The 25,578-nt window shown below is 26.8% G+C and overlaps 1 protein-coding gene across 2 annotated transcripts; it reads right to left on the bottom strand.

Annotated features, from left to right (window-relative positions):
• Window positions 1-796: 796 nt before the first annotated feature.
• LOC129988273 (uncharacterized) lies at window positions 797-23,204 on the bottom strand. Of its 2 annotated transcripts, none has more exons than XM_056096460.1 (7): window positions 22,943-23,204; window positions 11,793-11,917; window positions 8,432-8,556; window positions 7,517-7,613; window positions 6,751-6,898; window positions 3,853-3,956; window positions 797-1,059 (listed from the first exon to the last, which is right to left on the bottom strand). In XM_056096460.1, exons 1-7 carry the CDS (start codon window positions 22,986-22,988, stop codon window positions 925-927), a joined length of 780 nt encoding a protein of 259 aa, XP_055952435.1. In that variant the 5' UTR covers window positions 22,989-23,204; the 3' UTR covers window positions 797-924. The 2 variants fall into 2 exon arrangements, with proteins under 2 accessions (XP_055952435.1, XP_055952436.1); XM_056096461.1 differs by lacking the exon at window positions 22,943-23,204 and adding an exon at window positions 13,372-14,001.
• Window positions 23,205-25,578: the final 2,374 nt, after the last annotated feature.

The following is a 25,578-nucleotide window of genomic DNA, read 5'->3' on the forward strand; positions in this document are numbered from 1 at the left end:
TTCCCAAATGATAATATACACAATTGAAAAATAATGGATTTTCTTTGTTTGATATGTACATTAAGTTAATATCTTAATAAGATAAAGATATTAATGTTTTTAAAAATTACTAAATGCTATAAAAACAAAAAGCTTATTCATGGGGAAATATAAAGCATGCATAAGAAATTTAGTCTTGAGATGCAATATCCAAACAAAAATAATTCATGTAATATACCTAAGATTTACCTTCTGTTTTCTTATGAATGCCTTTGGGTACTTCAGAAAAATGTTGATAGTAAAAATGAATAATGTAGTCTCATTTCAAAATAAAATCCAATAAATAAATTAGACTTTTTTGGTTAATGCAGTAGATTCCTCAATTTAAAATGGTAACTTTTTCATACAATGAGTATAATGTATCAAATGCAACATATATACTTTTTTAAGTGGAATATATGTGAATCAAATAGCTATATATGTTTAATAGATTAACTGGCTTTAAGCTTTGTTTAGCAAATAGCTGTAAAATAGGCTGGTCATGACAGAGGCATAGTTACACTGCTAAAATATTATGTTTTATAATCTTAATTAATACATTTATTAATTGATATTACAAATGAAGCAATAATTTTAAATTGAAATTAATTATAAAATATTATATATCTTCTGATAAATCATTATAGGTTAGTGTTTTCATTGGCAACTTTCTTTAATCTTCTCTAATTTTAGTGTATGTTTCTTAAATTATTAATATAAAAATAACAAGTGGCATAAAATAAAACTATTGAAATGAGAAAAACAGACTTCAAACAGATTGAAATGAACATTTTTTTTTATTACAAAAAAGTGTTTTTTAAAAAAACACTCTAAAAATAAAGCATTAAAACTCACAAAAAACTTACAATAGTAAAATCATAATTCTTATGAGAAAAAAAAAATTAACTATGGCTTTTCACATGCAGCCTTGTATGCTTTCAAAATGTGTTCAACAACCTCTTCAATACCAATCATATGCTTAGCTTGAGTAAAAACAGTAGGTCCGTCTTGACGCATAACACGAGCATCGGAAGACATAACCTGGAACAAGATTGGAAAAATTATTAACTATGTTGTAACATATATGAGTACATAAAATAGAACAAGCAGGATTTTATATATGCGTATGTAAAACATTTTTGAAGAAACAAGCTAGAAATTCTATAGTAATTTTTATTCTTCATAATTTTAAGGAAATAGTCTGTTATCTGTTATCAAAATTTCTACTTAAAAGTCACCACAGGTGAAGTATAAAGGACTGAATAGAGGAAATAATAGCCCACACAACTCAGAAATTAAAGTTACAATAAAGTGTGTTTAGGAAATTCATTTTAGAACATAGATTAATTAGAAATTATTATATATATAATATATATCTTGGCAATCTTATGTTTCATAGTATAAAAAGATACATATAAATCAATGCATTTAATCAGTTAATCATGAAATTATTTTTAAAAGTTATTTCTCATTAAAAAATTAAAAAAAATAGTTTTTATTTAATCTAACAAGACCATGCACTGTTATGAGCATTCAAAACCCTTTAAGATGTACAATCAGTAATATTATTGCACACTTTTTAAAAAATTATACATGTAAGTGCAGTAAATGAATCTTAGTAAACAATATACAAAAGAAAATTAGCAATTAATTTTTTGAGAATGAATTACCCCATTTTGAATATTAAAACATAAACTGCCATACAATAAAATGGTCTCATAGGCCAAATTTACTTTATGATATTCAGTTGTTCCAATGTAATTTGAATGTGTATGTGTGTATGCATGCACCAGCAAGTGCTCCACAGTTCAGACTACTGAATTTAGAATTACCAAATTTGACACAAATCCTTTTTTGGCAACAATAATGTGCAGCTAAAAGCGATTTTTTAAAAATTTTAATCAATTAAAAATTGGGGAAAATTTTGATACTATTTCTAAGATAACTCCCAAAAACAGTATTGGCCAAAACTGATTTTTACAAAAATTAATTACACATTTTTTTTTAAATTTAGAAAATTAAATTTTAATGATATGAATTTCACTGCCAAGCAATTTTTTCTTTGAAATTGCACAATTTTAAAAAATATTTTTCTGCTTAATTTCAGCAATTCTCATCATTGTTTCACCAAACATTTAAGCCAATCAACTTTGAAAGCTAAGAAAAGAAAATTCTACTTATTATTATATGCACAGTTAACATGAGAAATAAAAATAAAGTTATAGCACTGGGAAAAAAAGATACAAAATTAAATCACTTAGATGTTTTCACCAGCACTATGACATCATGGGCCCCAATTCTATTACAAAGATTCATATACACACACAAAAAAATGAACAGGGATTTAAGGTTTTTAAAATAAAACATGTTTATTTCTATAGTTTAATGTCTGTAACTATGGGATACAAAGATGCTTTTTTTTTTAGAAATAATTATCATGTTATTGGAAATAGATCAAGTTATGAAATTAATTTCAACTAATATTTGTGGCAAACTAGCTTGCCACTAAAAAAAGATAATTAATAATAAATGCCTGCTTATTAATTATAAAATTTCAGATTTATAAAAAGATGAATAAATAAACAGGAAACCTTATGCATTAATGGAATATTTTTAAAGAAAAAAAAATGTCTGCCTTTTTTTTATAGCACAAAAATCATAAATAAAATTTTTAAGTGAATTACAAGGAATTATTTGACCAGTGTTGAATTTTATAGAATAAAACTTGAAGCAGAAGTAAAGGAACGTATATCAAATTTAAACATTCTACTTCAACACATAAGAATTTATTATTCCACACCAAATGATGCAAAATTATAAATCAAGATTACAGGTGCATGTTTTATGTTTTTACATAAAAATTATTAAGCGATATAGAAAAACAAACAATCAATTCAACAAATTTGACTAGCAAAAAAAATCAAAAATTACCTCAGCAAAAAACAAAATTTGTGATTTATCCATTTTATAAAAGCAAAGCAGGCTTTTTTTTAAAGATATTCTGACAAGAATATTATGTACTGATTTATTATAAAGCAATTCATAATAAATGCATAAAAGTATATAAAAATAAGTTTAATGAACGTATGACATTATAAGTAACTGGAGAAGAAAATGTAAATGTTTGTTACATTTACATTTTCATCAGTTATTTTTACATCAGTTATTTTTCTGATTTTAAAAACAATTTTTAAATTAAAACCAGAATAAAAACTACACAAATACATGAATCTGAAATTTTCCTTAATTAATTGGCAGTTAAAATTTTACTATGCACTATTTAGTATACACTAGAAATAGAATGAAAATGACAATTTACTAAGGAAACTTACTTACTTATTTGTATCAAGTGAATCAAATTATTTAGCATTTAAAATGAACAAATTTTTAAATTAGTTCGTTAACATCTAAAAATATAGCATAAATATATCAAAACTTTTGTTTCTCTTCATTCAAGATAAATATTTCTTTTCACTTATTTAATAAATTCTGCATAATTTATCATCATTATATTATCATTACAATACTCCATTAGAAATTATTAGTGATAAAAAAAATCAATGATAGAGCAAGACATCTACATTTAATACATTTACCCTGAATGCCAGTTTTAGGGAGTGTCATGATGGCAATATATTGATGCCATTTTTTAATATTAAATATAATAAGGGTATGAAAAAAAATATTATATCCCATGCAATATCTACCTTTGCTGAGTCAATGATGACAAATATAGACGAAATAATTACAGTATGGCCTAAGCACCACTTACCCTCAATACACTATCACAAACAATCTAGATTATTTGAACTAGAATTTAAAAAATCTTATTACCCCAAGATCAGCACCAACAGCAGCAGCTAAATCAGCTTTATTAATGACTAGTAAATCACTTTCAGTAATGCCAGGGCCACCTTTACGTGGTATTTTATCACCACCTGGAATACATAAAAAAATTAATTTAAAAAATAACATTTCATACAATTAAAGCAGCTATAAAATTTTCACGATATTTGTACAAAATAAATAAGACAAAAATACAGTTTTGTTTCATTTTACATAAATATATACAATTGTATACTTTTATTTGTACAAAATAATAGTATAATTATGTTATTTATAGTTTCATGAACTGCACAAAAACTCTACAAAAAGAAGTGCCAAATAAATGATTAATGAGTAAAAATATTAATTATAGGTTTTAAAAAACTTTCAAACTAGATAAGTGATAAAATGAAGTCTATTTGACATTTAATAAATCATCAGTGCAAAGATCTTGACTTCAAAATACACAGATATTAGAAACAACTTCTTATATCAAATTAATAGCTAAGAGCGTGTTTAAGATTAAAAAAAATAGATTAATTTCCAAGAAAAACAATTAAATTCCAAGTATAAGTTTAATTTGAAAACAACAGCATTTAATTTCAATTAAGATTAAGTTAATGTCACTGGCAACTAAACAAATAACACATTTTAAAATAAAAAATCTCATGCATGTAGAAATTGACAAAAAATTCTTAAAATTATAGTTTTATTTACAGAATAACATTTTTTATTTCATTAGCCCAAGATCAAATTGCATTTACTAGAAAAGACTGCAAACATAAAATATTTGAATTTACAGCAAAAAATAATGCTCTGTCAAAAATAACACAATGCTTTCATAAAAGAAAATCCAATACTTCCAAAGAAATTAAACATTATTACTACAAAAATCATATACCATTATAAACAAATGAAAATAATAAAAACAATATGTTCAAAAAAATAAAGATTTTAGAATATATAACATTTTAATTTCAGTAATGACAATATTCCTTTTCAAAGAGATGGTTGTACTGAAAATTACATCCATTATTGTCATTTTCAATGATTAAAATCATTTAATATTTATTATGAACAACTTTAATTTTTGTCTTTTGAAAAGGAAAGCCACAATTCTAGCTATATATTTAGAATGAAAAATGATTTTAACGATTAATGTATTCCTGTATTATAGCACTATTGAGACAAAATAGTAAATAAATTTGCTTTGTAGACAGAAAAGTATATAGTTACTCAACATTTAATCAGATTAAGTTGCATTTAATGCAAAATTCATGCAAGTGAATACAAGATTGTTTTTTTATATTAATTTGTCAAGGAAAACAAGAAATATATTAAAATGCTGGCTGTCAGATTTCAAAAGTACATAAACATGCAATTCAAAAACTATTGTTACTGTCTTAAACTACTTAATTATTAAAGTTTAAAATATCTGATGCTATATATGTGGATAATTTGTTTAAAAACAACAGAAGTTTAAAAAAATACATTACTGTATAAAATATTAAAAACATATATATTGTTATGTGGATGTCAAAACTAATGTTTTAACATTAACTCAATTTTAAAGGTGAGTGAATCCCATAATAGTAGCAAAATAGATGACACAGAATGAAGCAATTTAAATGTTTTTAATAAATAATTCTATTTAATGTTAAAAGAAGAATAGACATTTTCATCAGTACAGAAAGAGATTATTTGAATGTAGGTATCTCTATATATTATAAGCACAAGCTCATTAACCTGTTCTAAAAGAGCAAGAAAATACAAGCATCCTTTAAATATGAGTATTTTGCCAAAAATAATAAATAAAGCAAAAAAGAAAAATGTTTCCCCCATTTCCAACAATTAGAAGAAAATAACTTTGATTTCCTTTAGCAAATATGGTTGAATCATTATTCTTGCTTACCTACAATAGCAATCAATCTACTTATTATACATAAAGAGATTAAATAGATAGAACAATTAATTATCCAGATGATAAAAGATGAAAAAGTTTTTTTAAATGGTAAATTAAATTCTAATTGTTTACTGATATAATTTACAGTATGATTACTGTAAGTAAAGGTAAAAATTCAGCAGAAAAAATATCTGCATAGTCAGAGATAAAGAAGTTAATAACAAAGGGTTAAAATTCCATAAATACAATTAAAAATTACATACTACAAAAAATAACACAGAAGCACTGAAGACTAGTAAAAAAAATATAATAATAATAATAAAGTAATGATTCCTAAGTTTTAATTAAAGCTCTATTTCCTTTTTTTTACTTCTAATTCTGGGAATACAACAAAACATTTTGAATAGAAATGAAGTTGCAAAAATTTCTGGCAAAAATAAGAGGGGGGAATGAAAAAAAAACTGAAATCATGTTATAGCTCTCATACAGATGAAGAATTATTTAGTTAATTGATGAAAAAAAGAAGTTATTTCATAGGAAGTATTTTGAGGTGCAATGCAATTCTTGAAATGGTAGGACATATCTTCATGAATATATTCCTTTATGCTTGCTCTTATTTTGAAGCAATACTGTTGCTATTATGAATGCTGCTATTCACACTTGCATACAATTCTACTTGCATAGAATAAATTAATCATAAAATTAATAGGAAAATCATTAAATTACTAGAATTCATTAATCAAAGCACAATTAATTAATCACTAAATAATCTTGAGAAACAATATGGGCTTTACTACAGATTTATTAATGCTTATTACCATCTAATTGTTAGGAAAGAAGAACATTGAACATAACATCAAAGACTGCAAAATTATGCATCAATTAAAGAAAACTAAATTAAAAATTAAAACTGAGTCAGGTTTTCTTATAAGAATTCTAATTAAATTTGAAAACAATTAATCTTTTTAAAAAATATCACTGCATCATTAATTTAAATAACTCACCAGCAACATCTATCACATAAATGATGTAATCTGCAAGATCTCTACTAAAATTGGCAGCTAAATTATCACCACCAGATTCCAGGAAAATTATTTCTGGATTGTACTCCTGAGTTAAATCTTTGACAATTTGTAGATTTAAGGAATAGTCCTGTAAGTAGATAAAGAACATTTCACACTGGTATCACATACACAAACAACTATATTTTGATTAATAATCTTCAGAAGCTGTTCAAAAAATTCTTACAAAATTTCTTGGGCAATCATAGCAAAATACAAGTTTACATGTTTTCAGTTACTCTTCATATATTATTAAATTTTGTCCAAAAACTTCAAATGACTTTTATATATAAAAAAAATAATTTGCAACATTTAAAAATATTAATTTTAAACTAACTAAAAATAGTTCTAAAATTATAGTAAATGATCTTTGAACATATCAAATACAAAAATTTTATTAACTTTTTTCAGTTGCTTCATTTTGAAAGCATAAAAACAATAATCATTAATAAAAATTACATTTAAATTAAAACTTGCTATAAAATACAATAAAAAATTTCAACAATTTGAGAAATATTTCCATATTTGTATAAAATATTTTTTTTAAATTCATAAAAAATCAAAATGTGTAAAATAATTTTTAATATTACTATAATAATAAAAAATATTTAAAATTCTCCAGTTTTAAGCACAAGAATACACATTTTAGAGCTACCATATGTAAAAATTAATGTTATATTAATTTTTTAAAGAACCTTTAATACTACACCTCACGAATAGCAGCATGAGGACAACCTCCGGTTTCCACAGCTCTGATCCTATCTTCAGGTAAAGCTTTATTTTTAACTAGAAATTCCCAATCTTCTCTGAAAAGTAGACACACAAATTCAATAATAAAATCACAAAAAAGAAAATTTAGAATTTAGAATAATTAATAAACAAAAACTTATATCTAACAAAACAAATAATTTCTATTGAAACATTATCTAAGTTAAGTTGCATCAACTTATTTAATTAAAATAAGTAGTTTTAATTTGAGTAGAAAATAAATATTTCAGTATTTAAAAAAATAGCAAAGAATATCATTTTTAGTCCTCAAACAACAGATTGAAGGCTTTTTAAGAAATGAACTATCAATCATTAAAGATGAGTACAATAAAGAGAAAGAAAGCAAAATAAGTAAAGAGAAAAACATATGAAAGAGTAATAAACAGCAATACTGTTTTTTAATGTTTAACAAATCACACTCCAATACATTAAAAATGGACTACATATCTAATAAAAAGACAAAATTGCCATTTTTAAATTTTTAAACAGTAAAAATAAAAAAAAAGCATACAATATTTTGCTTAACACTGATATATAAGCTTTATAAATCCTCTCATTGTCTTAGAAAATTGACTGCCAATTTGACAGATTTAATTGCCTTGATATTTGTGTATGTATACAAGCAGTTTTTAAAAATCATTTATATATAACAGATTTACAAATAAAATAGTTAAATTAAAATGTAAGAAAATATAGAAATGAAATGTTATGTACTTAGTGAAATCGATTAAAAAACTTTTGAATTTATATGTAAAGAAGAAAATATATCTAGATTAAGAATAAATAACTATACAAAGAATATTTTGCATACATATTTCAAGTACAAGGATTGTAAATTAGATAAAAGCAAACTCACCTTGTAAATATGTCATTTGTAACAATGCAAAGATTGTGTTTCTCTCTCATATATTTACTAAGAGCCAGCACTAAAGCAGTTTTTCCTGAACCAACTGGGCCTCCAATGCCAACAGTAAATGCTCGCTTCAAGAAAAAAGATAACATTAAAACAATATTTTAAATTAATGGGAAATCAAAATCAAATTGCAGATTTCAAACTGAACTGATGGATTGATCTCAACTGAACTGAAACTGATTGGTCTCAGCTGATCTTATTCAAGACTGAAATGTATTCTTAATAATCATAAACATTGTTTAATACTATTAGTAAAATTATAAAATGGTTCTTCATATTCAAACATAGGAGGAACTATTTTTTATGCATTTGAAATAGAATATCAGTTTACTGTCTCCGAGGTTGAAATAAGTGATTTAAAATAAAGTGAATGGACATGGATCAACAAATAATTTTCATTATTTCAAAAGATACCTTTAGGAAAAAAATCCAACAATTATGTTCCCACAAGATAATTGTCAACTTCAAAAGAAAAATGTCTATTCCTCCCAAACTCTTTTAAAATTTTATGTTTTAATAAATCCAATAAAAAAAATTATTCCCTAATACTTAATATGAAACTATATGAAAATTAACAGTGTGAAACATTCTCTCTTGAGTATAAGAATATTTTAACAAAATGATGAAGTGACTCATGGATAAATTTTTGAATTTCAGAAAGAACAATTTTTCAAAGACCAAATTCAGTTTTTGACAAAATGTTTCCTGAGATTTCTTGCTTTCTTCTGAGAATTAAGTTCATTTAAATGATTCTCTTTCAACCAAAAAAATATTCATTTAAACAATTATTTTTCAAACAAAAAATACAAACTAGCAAAAATTATATATCAAGTAAAATAAAATCCTTAAAACAGGTAATTATAAAAAAAATGATACATAATAGTTCCTTTTAAATTACATTACATTCAAAGCATATTTTAAAATTTCATTAAACATTTAAAATTTTCATTGATTTCAGATTTACAAAAAAAGCTGAAATAAAAATTATGTAAACACAAACTTTAAGCATTTTAAATGTTATTAATGAGGGACAAATAAATGAACATTTAAAACTGGATTATTATAAAAGATATAAACAAATAATGAAAGTAGTAACATATTTCTTCATTTCTATTAACAGTTAACAGAGAAATGTCTTAGATTTTAAACTATTTAAAATCAACTTCCAAATATAAATCTGAAGAAACTAAGTAAATACTATCTATGACATACTGCATTTAAAAATGAAATTCACATTTGGAATCATATATTCTCCATATAGATTCTTTCTATTTTCTACAAATCTGTTTTCTCAAACAGGCATTATAATTAAAAATTTAGTATAGTGCAACAGTGAATTATTAGAACAATTTATTTATACCAATAACTGCAGTTCCACTTACATCCACTACAACCTTCAGGTCAGTAATTACAAATTTTACTGACTGTATTACTAGTTCTTTGTTATATTTCTGTGGTATCTAATAAGTGATTTGATTAATATACAAAAAAGTTATTCAATTTATTTTTTTAAATAATAAACAAAAAAAATTTAGAGTTGTTATATATGCACCACAATTTTGTCTCGTATAAAAATTCATCATTAAAACAACATAAATAAATAATTACAGACTTGAAATTTTTTTTTTTTTTTTAATCTTTTGAGTGTAATTTTTGAAACACATCTAAGAGTATTGAGTATTTTAAAAAATTACTCCAAGCTCTCACTATTTCATGCTCAAAATAGTCACAAACAGTTTCAATGTGTTGTAGAAAAGATCTTCCCTGGACAAAGGATTAAAATAGAAGGTCTAACTAACTTGGTGCCAGTTCTCTGAACAAAATGCCAAAGACATGTTTGCATGGAGCATCCTTGTAATTAATACGTACCAAGAAAAAGTTAAAAATTTGGATTATTTGAAATAATGTATCTTTGCAACAGCTAAAGTAAAAACACTTTACATGCTAAATATTCAATAGGAGAACATTTACATTTTGAACATTTACAAGGTAAATAATGAGTCTTTCAATGAAAACAGAAACCTTCTATTATGCTTTTTATAATATGGCCTCTACAATGTAGTCTTCTATAATGTAAATGAAATTTATAAATATTCATGTGAGCTTCCTTTAGTATAGTATAAAACATTATTTTTGAATACTTTTAGACTAAATATCCTTTATTTTATGCATATATTCAAAACATAAAAAAATTTAAAATTTAATAACCCAAATAACAAATGCAATATTATTTAGAATATTAATACACAACACTATAACAGAATAATTTGAATAATGATGTTGTGAACTTTTTATTAAAAACCTTATTTTATACTTTATTACTATTAAAAAAATTATTATTATTTAAATTTTTAATTATTATTATAATGCATCTATCAAATTAATTTAACATTATTTAAAATATATTTTTTCTGAAATATTTTTGAACTTTTAAAATATAAAAATGTTAAAAATGCTTAAACTAATGAAACTCATTTTAAAAAGTTAGTTATATTTTAGTCCTACAATATTTAAAGATAGATTTTGTCTATCATTGATTTAATAATGTAAAATTCTGTATACTTAGAAAGTTCTTAAAAAATGAATACTTACTAAATAATAATTAAATAATTGTATAAGTTTTAATCAGTAACACAATATATTTATATTTTATATATTTACAAATATTTTTACAAAATATATTTACAAAAATATATTACATTATCAAATAGATATTTTTTGAATTTTCAATTATATCAAATTCTCTTTGAAAAAAAAAAAAAAAGCACACCAAAAGTGATATAATTTTGTTCTAAATCATGATGCACTGTTATTTGTAATATAATGTCATAGAAGAAATCATTTTATATAAAACATAAGACTTTAATATTTTTCTATACTTCTAAAAATATATAAAGAAAAATTATAAAGCCTTATAAATGAACTTAAATTCTGTCTAATAATCTTTAGCCATTACAAAAATAAAAATTAAAAGAAATAATGGCCTTTGTTGTTTTTCTCACTCTCTCTCTCTCTCTCTTTCTTAAGCATTTCATTTCAGAGTCAATTCATGTGGCTTAGCAGCCATATGAAAAACATAAGAAGATAATAGATTAATTGCATATATCATCTAAAATTTACATTATCTGGCAATAAGCTGTATATAACATCCTTTTTTTTCCAGCAAAACATGCACCTGATACTAAAATTAAATTGTCATGTTACATTTTAACATGTTTCATATAAATATAAATTGAATGCATCACAATAAAATACTAAGAAATCAATGATAAAAAAATAATTTTAAAAAACCTCAAAAACTCACTTTGTGAAAATCCTTGCGAGACAGAGGTAATTCTCTTGATAAAAATGTTCCAGGTGAATCCATGTGTTCATGGGTGTGGCCATGTTCATGACTGTGCCCATGATGTTCATCTTTTGTACCTTTAACTAAATACGGATAAATTATTAGTAACTCCAAAATTATTATGAATGCTTGATTTCTAAAAAGAACTAATCTTTCTTAATTACATAAAAAATAACCTTTATATCAACAAAATAAATTTTTACTTATTGTTACTTGTTTATTTACCAATAATTAGACAAGTACTAATTAACAGGAATACTTTTAAATCATGCAGACTTAATAAAGTAATCAGATTCTTAAGAAGAAACAGTATTTGCATTTTTATTGCTATTTAAATAGTTAATAATTTATAATAATTCAAATATTAAAACTTAAAAAAGTCTCTGGTTTAATACAGTAATTCTATTGTTGTTATTTTCTTGACTACAATGTAATAAATCAAGCCAAAATTCACAAGCATTTTGTAGAAATCTTTTTTCTGTACTGCAATATTGAGTCAATATTCAAAATATCAATTCAGTTTATAACATATCTATCAATATTTCTATTTTTGTTTCAGTCTTTCATTACAATAAATTTGGAAATGTTCCACAATTTTTAATTTGCTATTTTTATATATCTTAAAATCCTGTTTAATTATGCAAAATCCTTGTAGAGGTTAAAGTGATACGATTTGTTCAACTTAGAACCTTGTTTTCTTTTCCTATTTTTTTTTTTAAATTAGCAGTACAAATTTAAATGATGATTCCTTTTCAATTTACTTTGTTAATGATATTTAAATTACTATAAAAAATATGCATTTTTGGATAATAATATACTCAATTATAAAAATTTTAAAAAGATGGCAAGAAATATTAATTTAGACATGATTACGAAAAAAAATGCACAAAAATCTAAAAAATTAACATTGTGAAAAACAGAATTTAGCACTTTCATCAATGTTTCAATAAATAACTATGAAATCTGATTCGATAAAAATACCAAGAGATTTTTCCCATCTGTTATAATAAGCATAAAATGTTTCTTTAAGATGAATTCAAATATACTACTGTTATAAATATAGTTGAACTATAATGATAATTAGGGTCTCAGTAATTTATAAGTTATTTTATATTCATATATTAAGTGATTGCCAATGGTGAACTTTACTCAGTAACTGCATGCCACTGACAAAATAGACTAATTTTACAAACATACAATCTTTACGATTATTCACTGATATGCAGTTAATGTGTAACTACAACAGGCTTCTTTGTCAGTATTTGGGATCTTAAGCATATGATAATTTTATTTTTCTTGCTTTATTTTTATATTATAAGAATGAATAAGATGGTTAAAATAAGTTCTGTAGCTGTAATATTAAAGTATTACATTTTATACAAAAATTAAGATGTTCTTTATTTTAAGAGTAAAAATAACAACAGCTATTATACTGTTTCCTACTTTTGATGCTCTATATTACTTTTTAATGAGCTAAATACATTAATTGCAGAATAAATATTAAATTATTCAAATGTGTTTTAAAGCCTTGTTATACCTTTATACTTTTTCAGCAAAGAATATTGAGCAGCTTAGTGATAAAAATTTCCAGCTTTAAATACCATATTTAATATAAATTTTTCATTAGAACAAGCACCACGTGATAAAAAGACTGACTTATACCCTTTCTCTCTATGTCAGGATTTCTCATTAATTCTGGCCTTATTTCTATTAAAAAAACAAAACTGATAAAGCATTTTTCAGAATTATCGTTTTTTCTTCGAAAAAATGTATCACCTTTTTCAACAAATATAAAAATTATAAGAGAGCTGACACTTTCATAACAGAGTAAAAACTAATTTACTGCATTTCACATGACACGCAGATCAAAAGCATGAGAAACAGCGTTTCTTTCAGTTGGGCGTTCAAGATTGAAGTTAAAAATATACTTAAAAAAATTCAGATTTCATTCATTGAATAGTTTTGAATGAAGTTCCAGTTTGCGGAGCCGTTCATTTTTGATGCTGAAAAATCGACATCGATAATTCGGCAGATCTATCTTCATTCTCCAAAAATTTTCATACATTATTAATAAAAACGCACTCCCTAGGACGTAGCGTTTTTTCTATAAAAAATATTGTAGAGTTTGCAAAGCAAACAAAAGTTTTTAGTGAAAGCCGAATGATTAACCGCAATGTTTATCTACATAAACGAAAAACAAAACTTAAACAGAAGTATTTATTTTGAAAATGGAAGTCACGTGATGAATACAACATAGTTTCACTTCAATTTAATCCTATGAATTTCCATAATTAGTATGCTAGTACAAATTGGGGCTAGAGTGGATTAGCGGCAAGGTCTCATCTTTGGGGCTGCAGGTCTTTAGATTCATAATCCAATTCCACAAAATGAATGTGGGCATGGTATATGTTAAATTTGATGTCGTGGGTCAAACGTCCTCCAGTTTGTGAGATGCAGAAGTTTGGAGAGGAAGTGCCAGCTTTGGTGTTGTCCTCGCTATCTGACTGGAATACAAAATTACAATGTCCGTCCCCAAATAGTCTTCTTGTTACTTCAAACCAGGACGTTAATATACCTAAATTAAGCCAACTTAAGCCCATAATTTGAGCAATGACCGAAGGGGTCAAATTTACAGTGTTCCGTTGATTCAGTAAGAAATTTGTATCGTCACTTTTTTTATTATTTTTAAAGAGAAGTTTAAATTCTTGCTATGAATTCCTCTTAAAGAGAGCTTTGATCAAGAAAAGAAAATTTTTCTCATGAAATGCAAAATTTAATAGTTTCAAAAAACGAATGAAAAGTATGTGCAATAAGGTTCTATAAAAAGGGCTAGTTTAGTTTAGTTAGGGCGGGTCTAATAATTCTGAACCATTGCCAGATGACGAGGACGACATCTGAAGTGCACCCTCTCCAAGCTTCAATACCACGGGAAGACATCTGACCCAGAGGGATTTAACGTATACCATATCCGCTTAAATGGCATTTCTACAGTGGTACCATCTGGTACCAGTGTCAAGGCCTTATTATAAATCCACCGTGGCCCGATGAAATCAAGAAAGCATTCTGTGGTCCAGGAGAAAAATTGATGGACTCGCAAATGATCTTTGTGCGCATAACACAAAACTTTTTGGTCAATACGTCAAAAGGTTTAAAACAAGAATTTAAATAATAAGGCTTTAATATCTGATGATTTTGGGGAATCACGGACATGAAATTTTATCTAAACGAAATGAATTTAAACGTAGCCAATATTCCAGGCCAATTAGCTGGTTATCAGAAATGAATAGCCATCAATAATTCAGGAGGCTTGTTAGCAGAATATTTGGATACAGTCATAAAATCGTTAAATAAGACATAAATAATTTGTTTTAAGAAAATGAGAAGCACATTTATTGGAACAAAATTTTTATTTTACTCGATAAATCAAAGTTACTCGTCCAAAAAATTATTGTTAACATCATCGAGAACAGCAGAATCATGCAGATGCAAGCTAAACTAAATTATGATTCTTTTTAGTACTTTCTCGTATACGTAGTATAGAAAAAATATTGTAAACGTCAAGAAATTCAAATTCGAGATTTTGATGAGTCTCCAAGCTTTAGATCTGCCTGAGTATGAAAAACTCATTTTTGGAAAACATCTGTCCGTCTGTCTGTGACAAAGATACTCAAAAACGCTTTGAACTAGACAGATGAAATTCGGTATTCAGATTTTCAACCAAATTTGTAGATTTCCATTCAGAGGAAATCTATCTATTCGGCTGTTCAAATATAAGCTGACAAGATAAGATGATAATCTTCACAAGATACAAAGTGAAAGAGCTAGACAGATAAAATTCGGTATTTAGAATTAACATCTATAAAGTAAAGACTTGCCAAATTTCGAATTAAATCAAGGAATTAGTTGCTGGTCTGTACTTTCAGACACATGCGAACGCAATGACATAAGCCATTGCGTTTTACGAATGAATACAAAATTTTTAAATAAAAATTTCAGTTTTTTTTTTTTTTATTTTTTATTATTATTTTGTGAGTACAAGTGTAGTTCTGCTTCAAGTTTTTGTTTCAGTCTTTTGGTAAAAACGCATCTAGATGTCTAGCATTCATTAAAAATGCTTCGTGAATCAATTTGCCTCATCTCTATAGAGTCTGATCTCAAATAGAGGATCTGAGGAGAGAATTGATTAGGTTAACTGTCTCTCGTGTATGCGTCACTGAATACACAGCTTCCATGGCAGAGTGGCCGTGGTGGCCTGGTGGTAAGGTCTCGGATTGTGAGCCGTAGGGTTTCAGGTTGCCGTCTGTTGCACAAAAAAACCGTCAGGGCCAAATGTCCTTCCATTGGTGTGGTGTGGAGAGGGGGGTGCCAGCTCCGGTGTCGTCCTTGTCATCTGACCGCGGTTCAAAATTACGAGGTCAGTCCCAAAAAAACCCTAGAGTTGCGTTAAAACGGGACGTAAATATAACTAAACTAAACTTCTATGACAGAGTGGCCGTTGTGGCCTGATGGTAAGGCCTCGGCTTGTGAGCCATAGGGTGACAGAGTATGAAAGTTTCTAAAAAGAGTTCAGGTCTCGAATCCTAATAGTGTTATTTCCCAAATTCCTGAGTTTTTAAGAACCTTCTTTTTTATCAACAAATTTAATAAATTCGTCACCAAATGATCGCCATGTTTGTCTCTAAGATCGGAGGACAACGATCTGGTGTCATTTCAACATCCTATACAGATATCTCCCAAACTATTTTCCACAGTATGAGAATTAACTGCGCTGGAAAGCAATATTATAGATTCATAACAATATTGTGGATGACATTTTAACCCTTTCTAGGGCCGTGGGAAGTATGCTTCTCACCAAATCTATCAATCTTGGTATGAATTTATGTAGGTTGGCATAAGTTCTGACACATTTTTTTAGAAAGACAAACTTAGATGCTTCAGTTCTTTATCTCACACAAAATAATGTGTCTTGATTTGGTACTTAATTATTAATTAACAAAATTAATTAATTAATCAAATTAAATTTATCTAATAAATTAAACAAATCCCTTTTATTATTCTAATTTCAAGCCTAAAAATATTTTAACATAATATGACTGGAAAAAAATGGCCCTTTAAAGGGTTAACTAAATTATTCTTTCAAAACTGATTCTTGTTAAATAAAGTGAGTCTTTTTTTTTTTCTTTTTTTTGGAAAATTACCTATATTTTAAAAAAATGTGTGTGTGCACTGTCCAGACAAATCTGTCGAAGTTACAAGCATGAAATTCGGTACACAGGTAATGCATCTCAAAACCCTATCTAAACATCTAAATTTAATGCAGAAAAGTTTTTGTTCAATGCTTTGTGTTATTCCGTTTTTTTAAAACTTATTTTCCCATAGTATTGTCTCTAATAATTGTAGGGAAAAAAAATCCGTTCACCGTCCAAGAGAGCAATAATTTTCATTCTAAAGAAATTTGTTTTATTAAACTGACATAATTTATCGAATTTTGAGAATTTTTTTTAAAAAATTAGTTATTTTTTCCCTGAAAATTTTAAGAACTGAAATTAAAATTTCCTGGATCAGGCATTCTAATTCCACCCTTTTTCTAGGTGATTATTTGAAAACTTCTTTCTAATTTAAAACAAAAATAATCAAAACACTTTTATTCATTGACCTTTTATTTTTTTCTGGTGGTTTCAAAAATTATCTTTGTCTGACTACGGATGATCCACCATGAAAAACTTAACTTTTTTAAATTTGGCAAAAAGCCAAGATCTTCTGACGACGGGAGAAATTTCACTTCATCGCCGATTTCACAAGGAACTAAATTACGAAATCAAAAATTAGGAAAATTATTTACTGTATAATTTCAATTCTAAAGGTATTGTTTTGCAGGTTGTCTATACTCTTTTATTTATTCATTTATTTAGCGGATCTTCAATTATTTGTTTTCGTTTTCAGCGTCTCCAGAAAAATAAAAGAGCAAAATTAATATTACTTATTTTTATTTCATTTTCGCAGCTTTATATTGGACTATTGTAGTTTTAATTTTTTGCTGGAATTCATTATGTTACGGATGACTTTTTGCAGATTCTGCTAGTTATGAACAAATCTAGAAATTCAAAACCAATACATTTTCAGCCATAAAAAAAGTTTAAAGAAACTGGTGCATGTTTCGGTTTGATAAAAATGGTGACATTTTCATTCGATTCCATGTTTGATAAGTTCTAGTTCCAACTATCTACCCTATAATGTATTTTAATTTATTTTTTTATAATGCATATCACAATTTGAAAATAATATGCTTTCTTCTAAATATTATCAAGTTAAAAAAAAAAAAAAGATAAATTCTATAATTTTGGAACAAACTTAACACAGAGTAAAGTATATTTAGGAAGTGTGAACTATCATCTTCAAAGAAAATATCACAAGTAATGATGAAAATAAACGTGTGTGTGTTGGCAATCTGACCTACTCAATCAGAACCGGATTACACCCTCTAAGTTCCTTTAAGCAAAGTAAATATAAAGGGGGTTTTTTTCCCCCCATTCCAAGTTTTCAAAACCAAATATTTTTTATCTCTTTTAATTTAATCTTTATATAAGCAGCTTTAAATAGTGAATTTTGAAAAACTTAAGTAGCAAAGTGTTTATGTTAAGTTAAATGTAATTTTAAACACATTGATAAAAAAAACTGATGAAACTTTTTTAAATACATTTTAACTAATATCTAATAACAGAATCAGAATTTTAAATATTCTAAAATATGTTATAATAAACCAATTTTCTGGAATTATAAAATAACATAGCATAAAATTTTCAAATGACGATTTATTAAAAACGTTACTAGAATAATATTTCAAAATTATCTTAAATAATATTTAATTTTAACTTGAATAATTTCGATTACACCGCTTTTATAACTAAATGAAAGCACAAAATTAAATAAATTCCAAAATGCTGCAAAAGAATCTCGAGATCTAGAGTCTGCCTAAAATTTTGGGGTTCCTGAACAATTGCCTACTTTACTTCGGCCTTGCATTCGGTACATATATATCTTGGAGTGCAAAAATTTGCTCCTTTGAGCGATTTTTAAAATTTTTTATTTAGTTAAAAAAATAAGCTGAATTTTGTCGTTTTTCTGCAATTACATCCGAAACTATTATTTGCACAAAAAAAATTTATTTTATAACTTTCCTAAAAAAAATTGTTTCTCTGAAACTCAAATAATTTTCATTACTTCAACAAATATTTAATTGAGCAATTTCCCTCCATTATTGAAAGCTTAAGAAGAAGGATTCTGTTTAATATCTGTGTAGTTTATAAGACGAATAAAAAATCAGATAACAACATCGCGAAATTTAGAAGACAGTAGAGAGACTCATTTATGATTTCAATAGCGTCATGTTGTCATGGGACTGGTCTGCGTAGCACAGCACTCAAATTCGCTCGTGAGCGAAAAATTAAATGAGCTGATCTGTACTCACGTGATTTATGTTAAATTACTTCGGCAATTAAATTTTAGAATTCATAGTGCGTGTTAAGAAAGGAAAAAATACGAAATTTCTTATGTTGTTTAATGATACGTCTCAGGCAGTTTGTCCAGAGCCGTTTAGATACTTGTCGGTTGTAACGGCGACCAAAAAGCAGCAAGAAAAAATTTCGCTAATTTGTAGATTTTATTTGGCATTATATGATTCGCACGTGATTTGATCTACATTTATGCACATATTTGTTTTATATATATTTGTGCACTTGAGAATATTTTTATAATTTGGCGACATTTTTTCTTGGCGCTTTTTGGTCGCCGTTAAAATCGGCAAGTACAGAAGTTTATAACTCTTTCTAGGGCCGTGAGAAGTATGCTTCCCACCAAATTTATCAATCTTTGTATGAAATTATGTACGTTGGCATAAGTTCTGACAAATTTTTTTAGAAAGATAGAAACTTAGATGCTTCAGTTCTTTTACTCATACAAAATAATGTGTCTTGATTTGTTATTTAATTGTTAATTAACCAAATTAATTAATTAAATTAAATTAAATTTATTTAATAAGCTAAATGAATCCTTTTTCTTATTCTAATTTCAAGCCTAAAAATATTTTAACATAATATAACTAGAAAAAAATGGCCCTTTAAAGGGTTAAGCTCTATAAAGAGATTTAGCCTCTTCTGTAATTTCCAAAATACATTTTTTGTAAAAATCTAAATATAAAATTTAATTTAATTTAGTATTTATAAAAGCATTTTTTAAGAAGCAAATATGATGACAATCTAAAACCAAAGGGAGTGATTTCCATGAAATTTTCTCGTATTCTTTTTAATAAAGATGTTATTTTCTTTTCTCTTGCATTAAAAATAGGAGAGATTGGACAAAATTGTGAAATTTATGAGTGGTTAAATTTTTATTTTTAGTGTCCCGCAAATAAACACTTTATGATTCGCAATATAGTGAAAAAAATATGTCTTTTATACGCTATTGTTCGACTAATCGAAAATCAATATTTGGCAACTTACATATATATTAATAGCAAGATTACATATTACATTTCGTCCTTACTATAATTATTTTTTAGTTTATCGTATTTAGATGCATGCGATTGTACAGACAGTCAACCCGTACACGGATTTAAATTTGATTATCCTACCTTTTTGGATTTTGAAGTTATCGCGTTTCTTTCTTGTAGCCAGTAAGATATACTTTCACTGAATAGATTTCATTCAAAATTTGATTATTTGTATGATTTGTTAACTTTTTTTCCCTATAGAGAATATTCAAATGTTTTAGAGACTTCTATCTAAAATGAAAAATAGTGGGTGAAAGAGAAGGTGATCTCTTATGAATATTTATATAATCATTAACTTTCATATAAAATAAAAGTTGGTAAAATCGGGATGGTGTTTAGAACTGGGGGTGGGGGACTGGTCTTTTTGTTTTGATAGTTATTTTAGATATATAGATAGATTATGGAATAAGAGAAGAAAAATTTGATTATCGTTATCTAAGGTGTCTTTACATACTTTCTCGTATACTCAGTATAGAGAAAGTAAAATAATCATCAAAAAATCGAACTCCTTAGACGAATATTCACGTTTTATACTTCTCTAAGAACAAAAAACACATTTTTGGAAAATGTACGACTATCTGTGACAAAGATAACTAAAAAACGCTTTGAGCTAGATGGTTAAAATTTGGTATACAGTCTTTACACCAAATTTGCAGATATCTGTCAAATTGTGATTAAAATCAGAGGACGTTCGTCTATCTGGGTATTCGAATATAAGTTAACACGATAATTACAAAACAAAGAGAGCTAGAATAATACAATTCGCCAGCTGATTTAATATCTATGGAGTAGACATCTATCAATGTTTTAGCCAAATCCAACCAGAGGTTGACTACCTATCGGTCTGCATATTCAAAAATAAGCAAACGCGATCAATCAAAAACGCAGTGATTTAAATGCATCAAATTTGGTATGGGATATTGTGACTACAAGTGCAGTTTCGTGTCAAATTTTTATATCAATAGGTTGAAAAATATTTGTCGAAAACACAAATTCGATTTTTGGATATTATTAATACAAGCCAGGAATTAATCGCCAAATAACTCGCCAAGGGTAACACGATAGATTCAGTAAAAATGCAGAACTCGAATCAAAAGTCTTTATTTTGTAATTATTGTATGCCAATGCCATGTACGGCGTTTTCTGACAGGACTAGTTTATTAGAGAGAATGCGAGAAAGTTTTGCGGAAATTAGACCTGATCTAATTTTCGGACACGAGAAAATATTTGATGAAGTTTCTGAAGTCCTTGTATAGGAGATAATTTATAATTTCCGTCATCGTTCGATTTGGTTGACACTCATTGAAATCATTATGTAGCTTGCATTTATAATGCTAATAATAATAATCATAATGTTAAGAATAAGCATTCATTAATGTTGATTGCTCTTCGCAAGTTTAAAATCTGGAATCTCCTAATTTATAAATGCAGAAGAAAGAAATAACGACAAAATACTTTGACTTTAACGACCTTGTGATTATTCAATGTAAAATTCATTGGCATACAATTTTTTTTTTTTTTTTTTTTTTGTATAAAATGTTTTTAAAAATTTCCTTAATTAGTAACTTTTTAGAATTTTACTTTCCTGGATTAATATGGATAAATCCGATAATTTTTTTTTCGAATAAGTAGATATTAAATAAATTTTTAATTTAAAAAGATTTAACCATAAAATTTCATTTCTTTTGAATTAGATTTTAAAATTAGCATTCACTTTTTAAAGCAACATTTCCCTCAGGGAAATTCAGTGCCAAATTAACGTGATAATATATTAGGCTGCATCATGAAAAGATTTAATTAATTAAAAAAGATATATCATATTTTGATCTCATATTTTAATTATAAAGCCACATAATAATTACATTCTTTCATAAAACTATTTAAAATTATTTAAAAGGCTTTTAAAAACGTTAATTTACAGATTATTTTTAGAAAAAAAATGACTGCATCTACTTCGGTTTCTTAAACGGCGAGTCGTAATTCTAATTACCATCGAATAAAAAATAATGGTATTTCGAAAACTCTTACAGGATATATTGTTTTCGAATTCTTTGTCATATAGAAGGCAAAGGAAGGAATTTCATCAACAATTGCCAAATGACTCCTTTTAATCGAATTTCTTCAGTTATCATTTATTAATGTTTTATTTATTTTTATTTTTTTGCCGGGGGGGGGGGGTCGTGAATTTTTTTTCTTTCATCCGAAACGAGAGTGGCAAGTGTAAAAACTTTGTCTCGGCCTACAGCTGTGGACACATTTTTACAACACAACAAGTTAAACATTGCTCAAGAACTCTTCAGACAGTTTCAAAAAGGCTACTTATGTTAATATTAATACAGATAACTACTGAAAGCATTCTTAACATTTGTTATTATTCTGGGCCATTCCATTTAATATAACTATGCGAAGATAATATCAAATTTCTAATCTTTAAAAAAAGTCAATACGAAACTTCTTTAGAAAGGTCATCTGCCATTGACCTTCGGTCAGCTTATGCGTAAGAATTAATCTGCCTACGTAAGAATTACTCTAGATTAGTCAGAAACAATGGATCACTAACCTTCGAGGAAGACACAGTTCTCCCCGCCGCTTTCCTTGTTGCTCATCTTAGCTGAAAACAATTGACTGGAAATTGCCTTTTTTCATCTATCAGTTATATGAAGAAATTTTCCAGAAAAGTTTATCGATTCTTTTCACAGTTCCAATGACCACGGGTCATCGATAAGTGTGGAATTCTTTTCTGATAAAAATAAATGCGCTTAATCGAACGCGCGATCAATTCGATTGATGCAAACTCCGAAAGTAGGCTTCAGTTAAGAAAGAGCCGTTGAAAGAATTCTTGGTAACCAAGTTCATCTGATCCTTTTCAGTCAAACGATATTATCTTTTAAGGAGAGGAAAAATGCTAATCATTTTTTAAGCCAAACGATTTCTGAGTAATGCAACACAGAGTCTGATATAATCATTACAATCAGATGATGTAAGGCTAAGAGTAATAAGATTCAAAGGAATAAGAGTTCATTGAAGTAAACATAACATCCTCAATGCCTTCAACTATTACCTCTGATAATTCTTGAATATCTAGAAAACAGAGTTTCACTTGGCAATCTTTTTTTTTTTGTGTGTGTGTGTGTATGAAATTGCGTTTTTTCCCAGAAAATATTTAGATATGCATGACATACTGATTACGTATGGATATTTTTCAATCTTACCAACAAATAAACTGGTCATTTAAATAAAAAAAAATCATGAATACACCTAGTTTAACATGTTATTCGAAACATTGCACTATTGTTGGTATTCGAAACATTGCAGAATACTGCTAAATTGCAGCATTTATTTTACAGTTTATCATATATATTTTTATATTTTTACTTATATTTTTGAAACACTCAGTTTTATCTTGGTGAAATCTGGTTCGAGATGGCGCTATATTGTCAGCAAGAGAGAGATAGAAAAAGACTCTAATAGTTAACTAACTATGCTAATGTTAAATGTTTTTGTATGTGTGTGTGTGTGTGTGTAAAGTCTCGTTTTTTTTTTTCAGGAAAGACACCTATATAAATAAACTTAAAAAAGCAAAAATATTAAATATGAACACATAAGTTAAAAAAAAATAAAGCAAAAGAGAGCAACTCGTACCGAGGATTCGTAATACACGCTTCATTCATGTCGTTCTCACCACTATACTGCAGTGCTCACACTTCAAAACGGAAGTTTATTATACTTATTCTAATAGTTAATTATAAAAAGTTCCTTTTGTGTGTTTTGTATGTTTATTTCTCGTTTTTTCAAGAAAGACAACGATGTAGATAAACTTAAAAAGCTAATCTGTCTAAATATAAAATTTGATTCAAATCGTTTGAGCCGTTTCCGAAATACACGAAATATATATATATATATATATATATATATATATATATATATATATATATATTGCTCGTTTAAAGTTATAAGATTAGCTGAATTCTAGGGGCACTAAAAAAAGTTCAAAAGCTGGTGATTAGAAGCAGAAATAAGTTTAGTACACCAGCCGATCAAATAAAAAGTGAGAGAGGGGGAAACAAAAAGAAAGGAAAATAATAATAATTAATGCCAAAATGTCAACAAAATTATATAAAATTAGCTGCACGATTTCACTCAAATAGCAATCAAAGGAAATAGCTCACATGCAAAACAACGAAGTTACGAATTTCAAAATACTATTTGTACTGGAAAACCCATGATTGTTTGTCTAGCTCAGAAAATAGCAGTGTTGCAAAAGTTTATTTTTAAGACGGATTTTTCCATTACGCAAAGTTTATTATCTGAATGTTAAATTCTAATTTCCCTCTATGTTCACAATATAAATCAAGGTTTAATGCTCGTTTATTTTGTTTTATTTCCAGGAAAGCAGCAGCAGAAGAATAAACAGAGGAAGTGGTCTCCCTAAAACTTTCTCGTATAATCTCTAATAAACTTGTAATGCATAGATCGCTTTATATAGCATTGGCGTACAATATTTGCGAAATATTAATTTTTGGCACAAATTTGCATTTTTGCAAAATCTATCATGTTATCCTTGGCGAGTTATTTGGTGATTAATCTCTAGCTTGGCGTTAAAATATCTAAAAATCGAATTTGTGCTTTAGACATGTTTTCTCAACGATTGAAACACAAATTTAACTCAAATTTTATATATTTAAAACATTCCATTTTTGAATTATCGCATTTACATGATCCTGAAAGTACAGATCGATAGAGTTTTAACCCGTTATTGGATTTGGCTCAAAATTTAACAAGTATCTACACTATAGATGTTTAATGTATGTAACCGAATCTTATCTATCTAGCTCTCACCGTTTTATAGTTATCGTGTTGACTTATATTCGAAAAGCCCGACAGACGGACTTCCTTCGAATAGATTTTACTCAAAATGTGAAAGAAATTTACAAATTCAGTATAAAGACTATATACCAAATTTCATCCATCTAGCTCAAATCGTTTTTGAATTATCTTTGTCATAGGCAGATGGAAATCTTCCAGAAATGTGTATCTCGAACTCAGGAATCAGTATCAAAATCTCGAGTTCGAATTTTTTTACGATTACTATATTTTCTCTATACTACATATACGAGAATATAAAAATGAAATATAAAATATTATTTTCTCTTTAAAATGATAACTAAATTTTAAAAAGGCGTTTAAAAAACAGAA

Source organism: Argiope bruennichi, chromosome 10, assembly GCF_947563725.1.
Source record: "Argiope bruennichi chromosome 10, qqArgBrue1.1, whole genome shotgun sequence".
Lineage (NCBI taxonomy): Eukaryota > Metazoa > Arthropoda > Arachnida > Araneae > Araneidae > Argiope > Argiope bruennichi.

Bases quoted from the DNA above. Each gene is read 5' to 3' on its own strand.
- LOC129988273 (XM_056096460.1), bottom strand. From the start codon at position 22,988: ATGAGCAACAAGGAAAGCGGCGGGGAGAACTGTGTCTTCCTCGAAG. The intron at 8,557-11,792 runs GTGAGTTTTTGA...TTTTTCTTGAAG, and splicing joins CTCGCAAGGATTTTCACAAA to CGAGCATTTACTGTTGGCAT. The intron at 6,899-7,516 runs GTGTAGTATTAA...ATCTACTTACAG, and splicing joins CTCATGCTGCTATTCGTGAG to GACTATTCCTTAAATCTACA.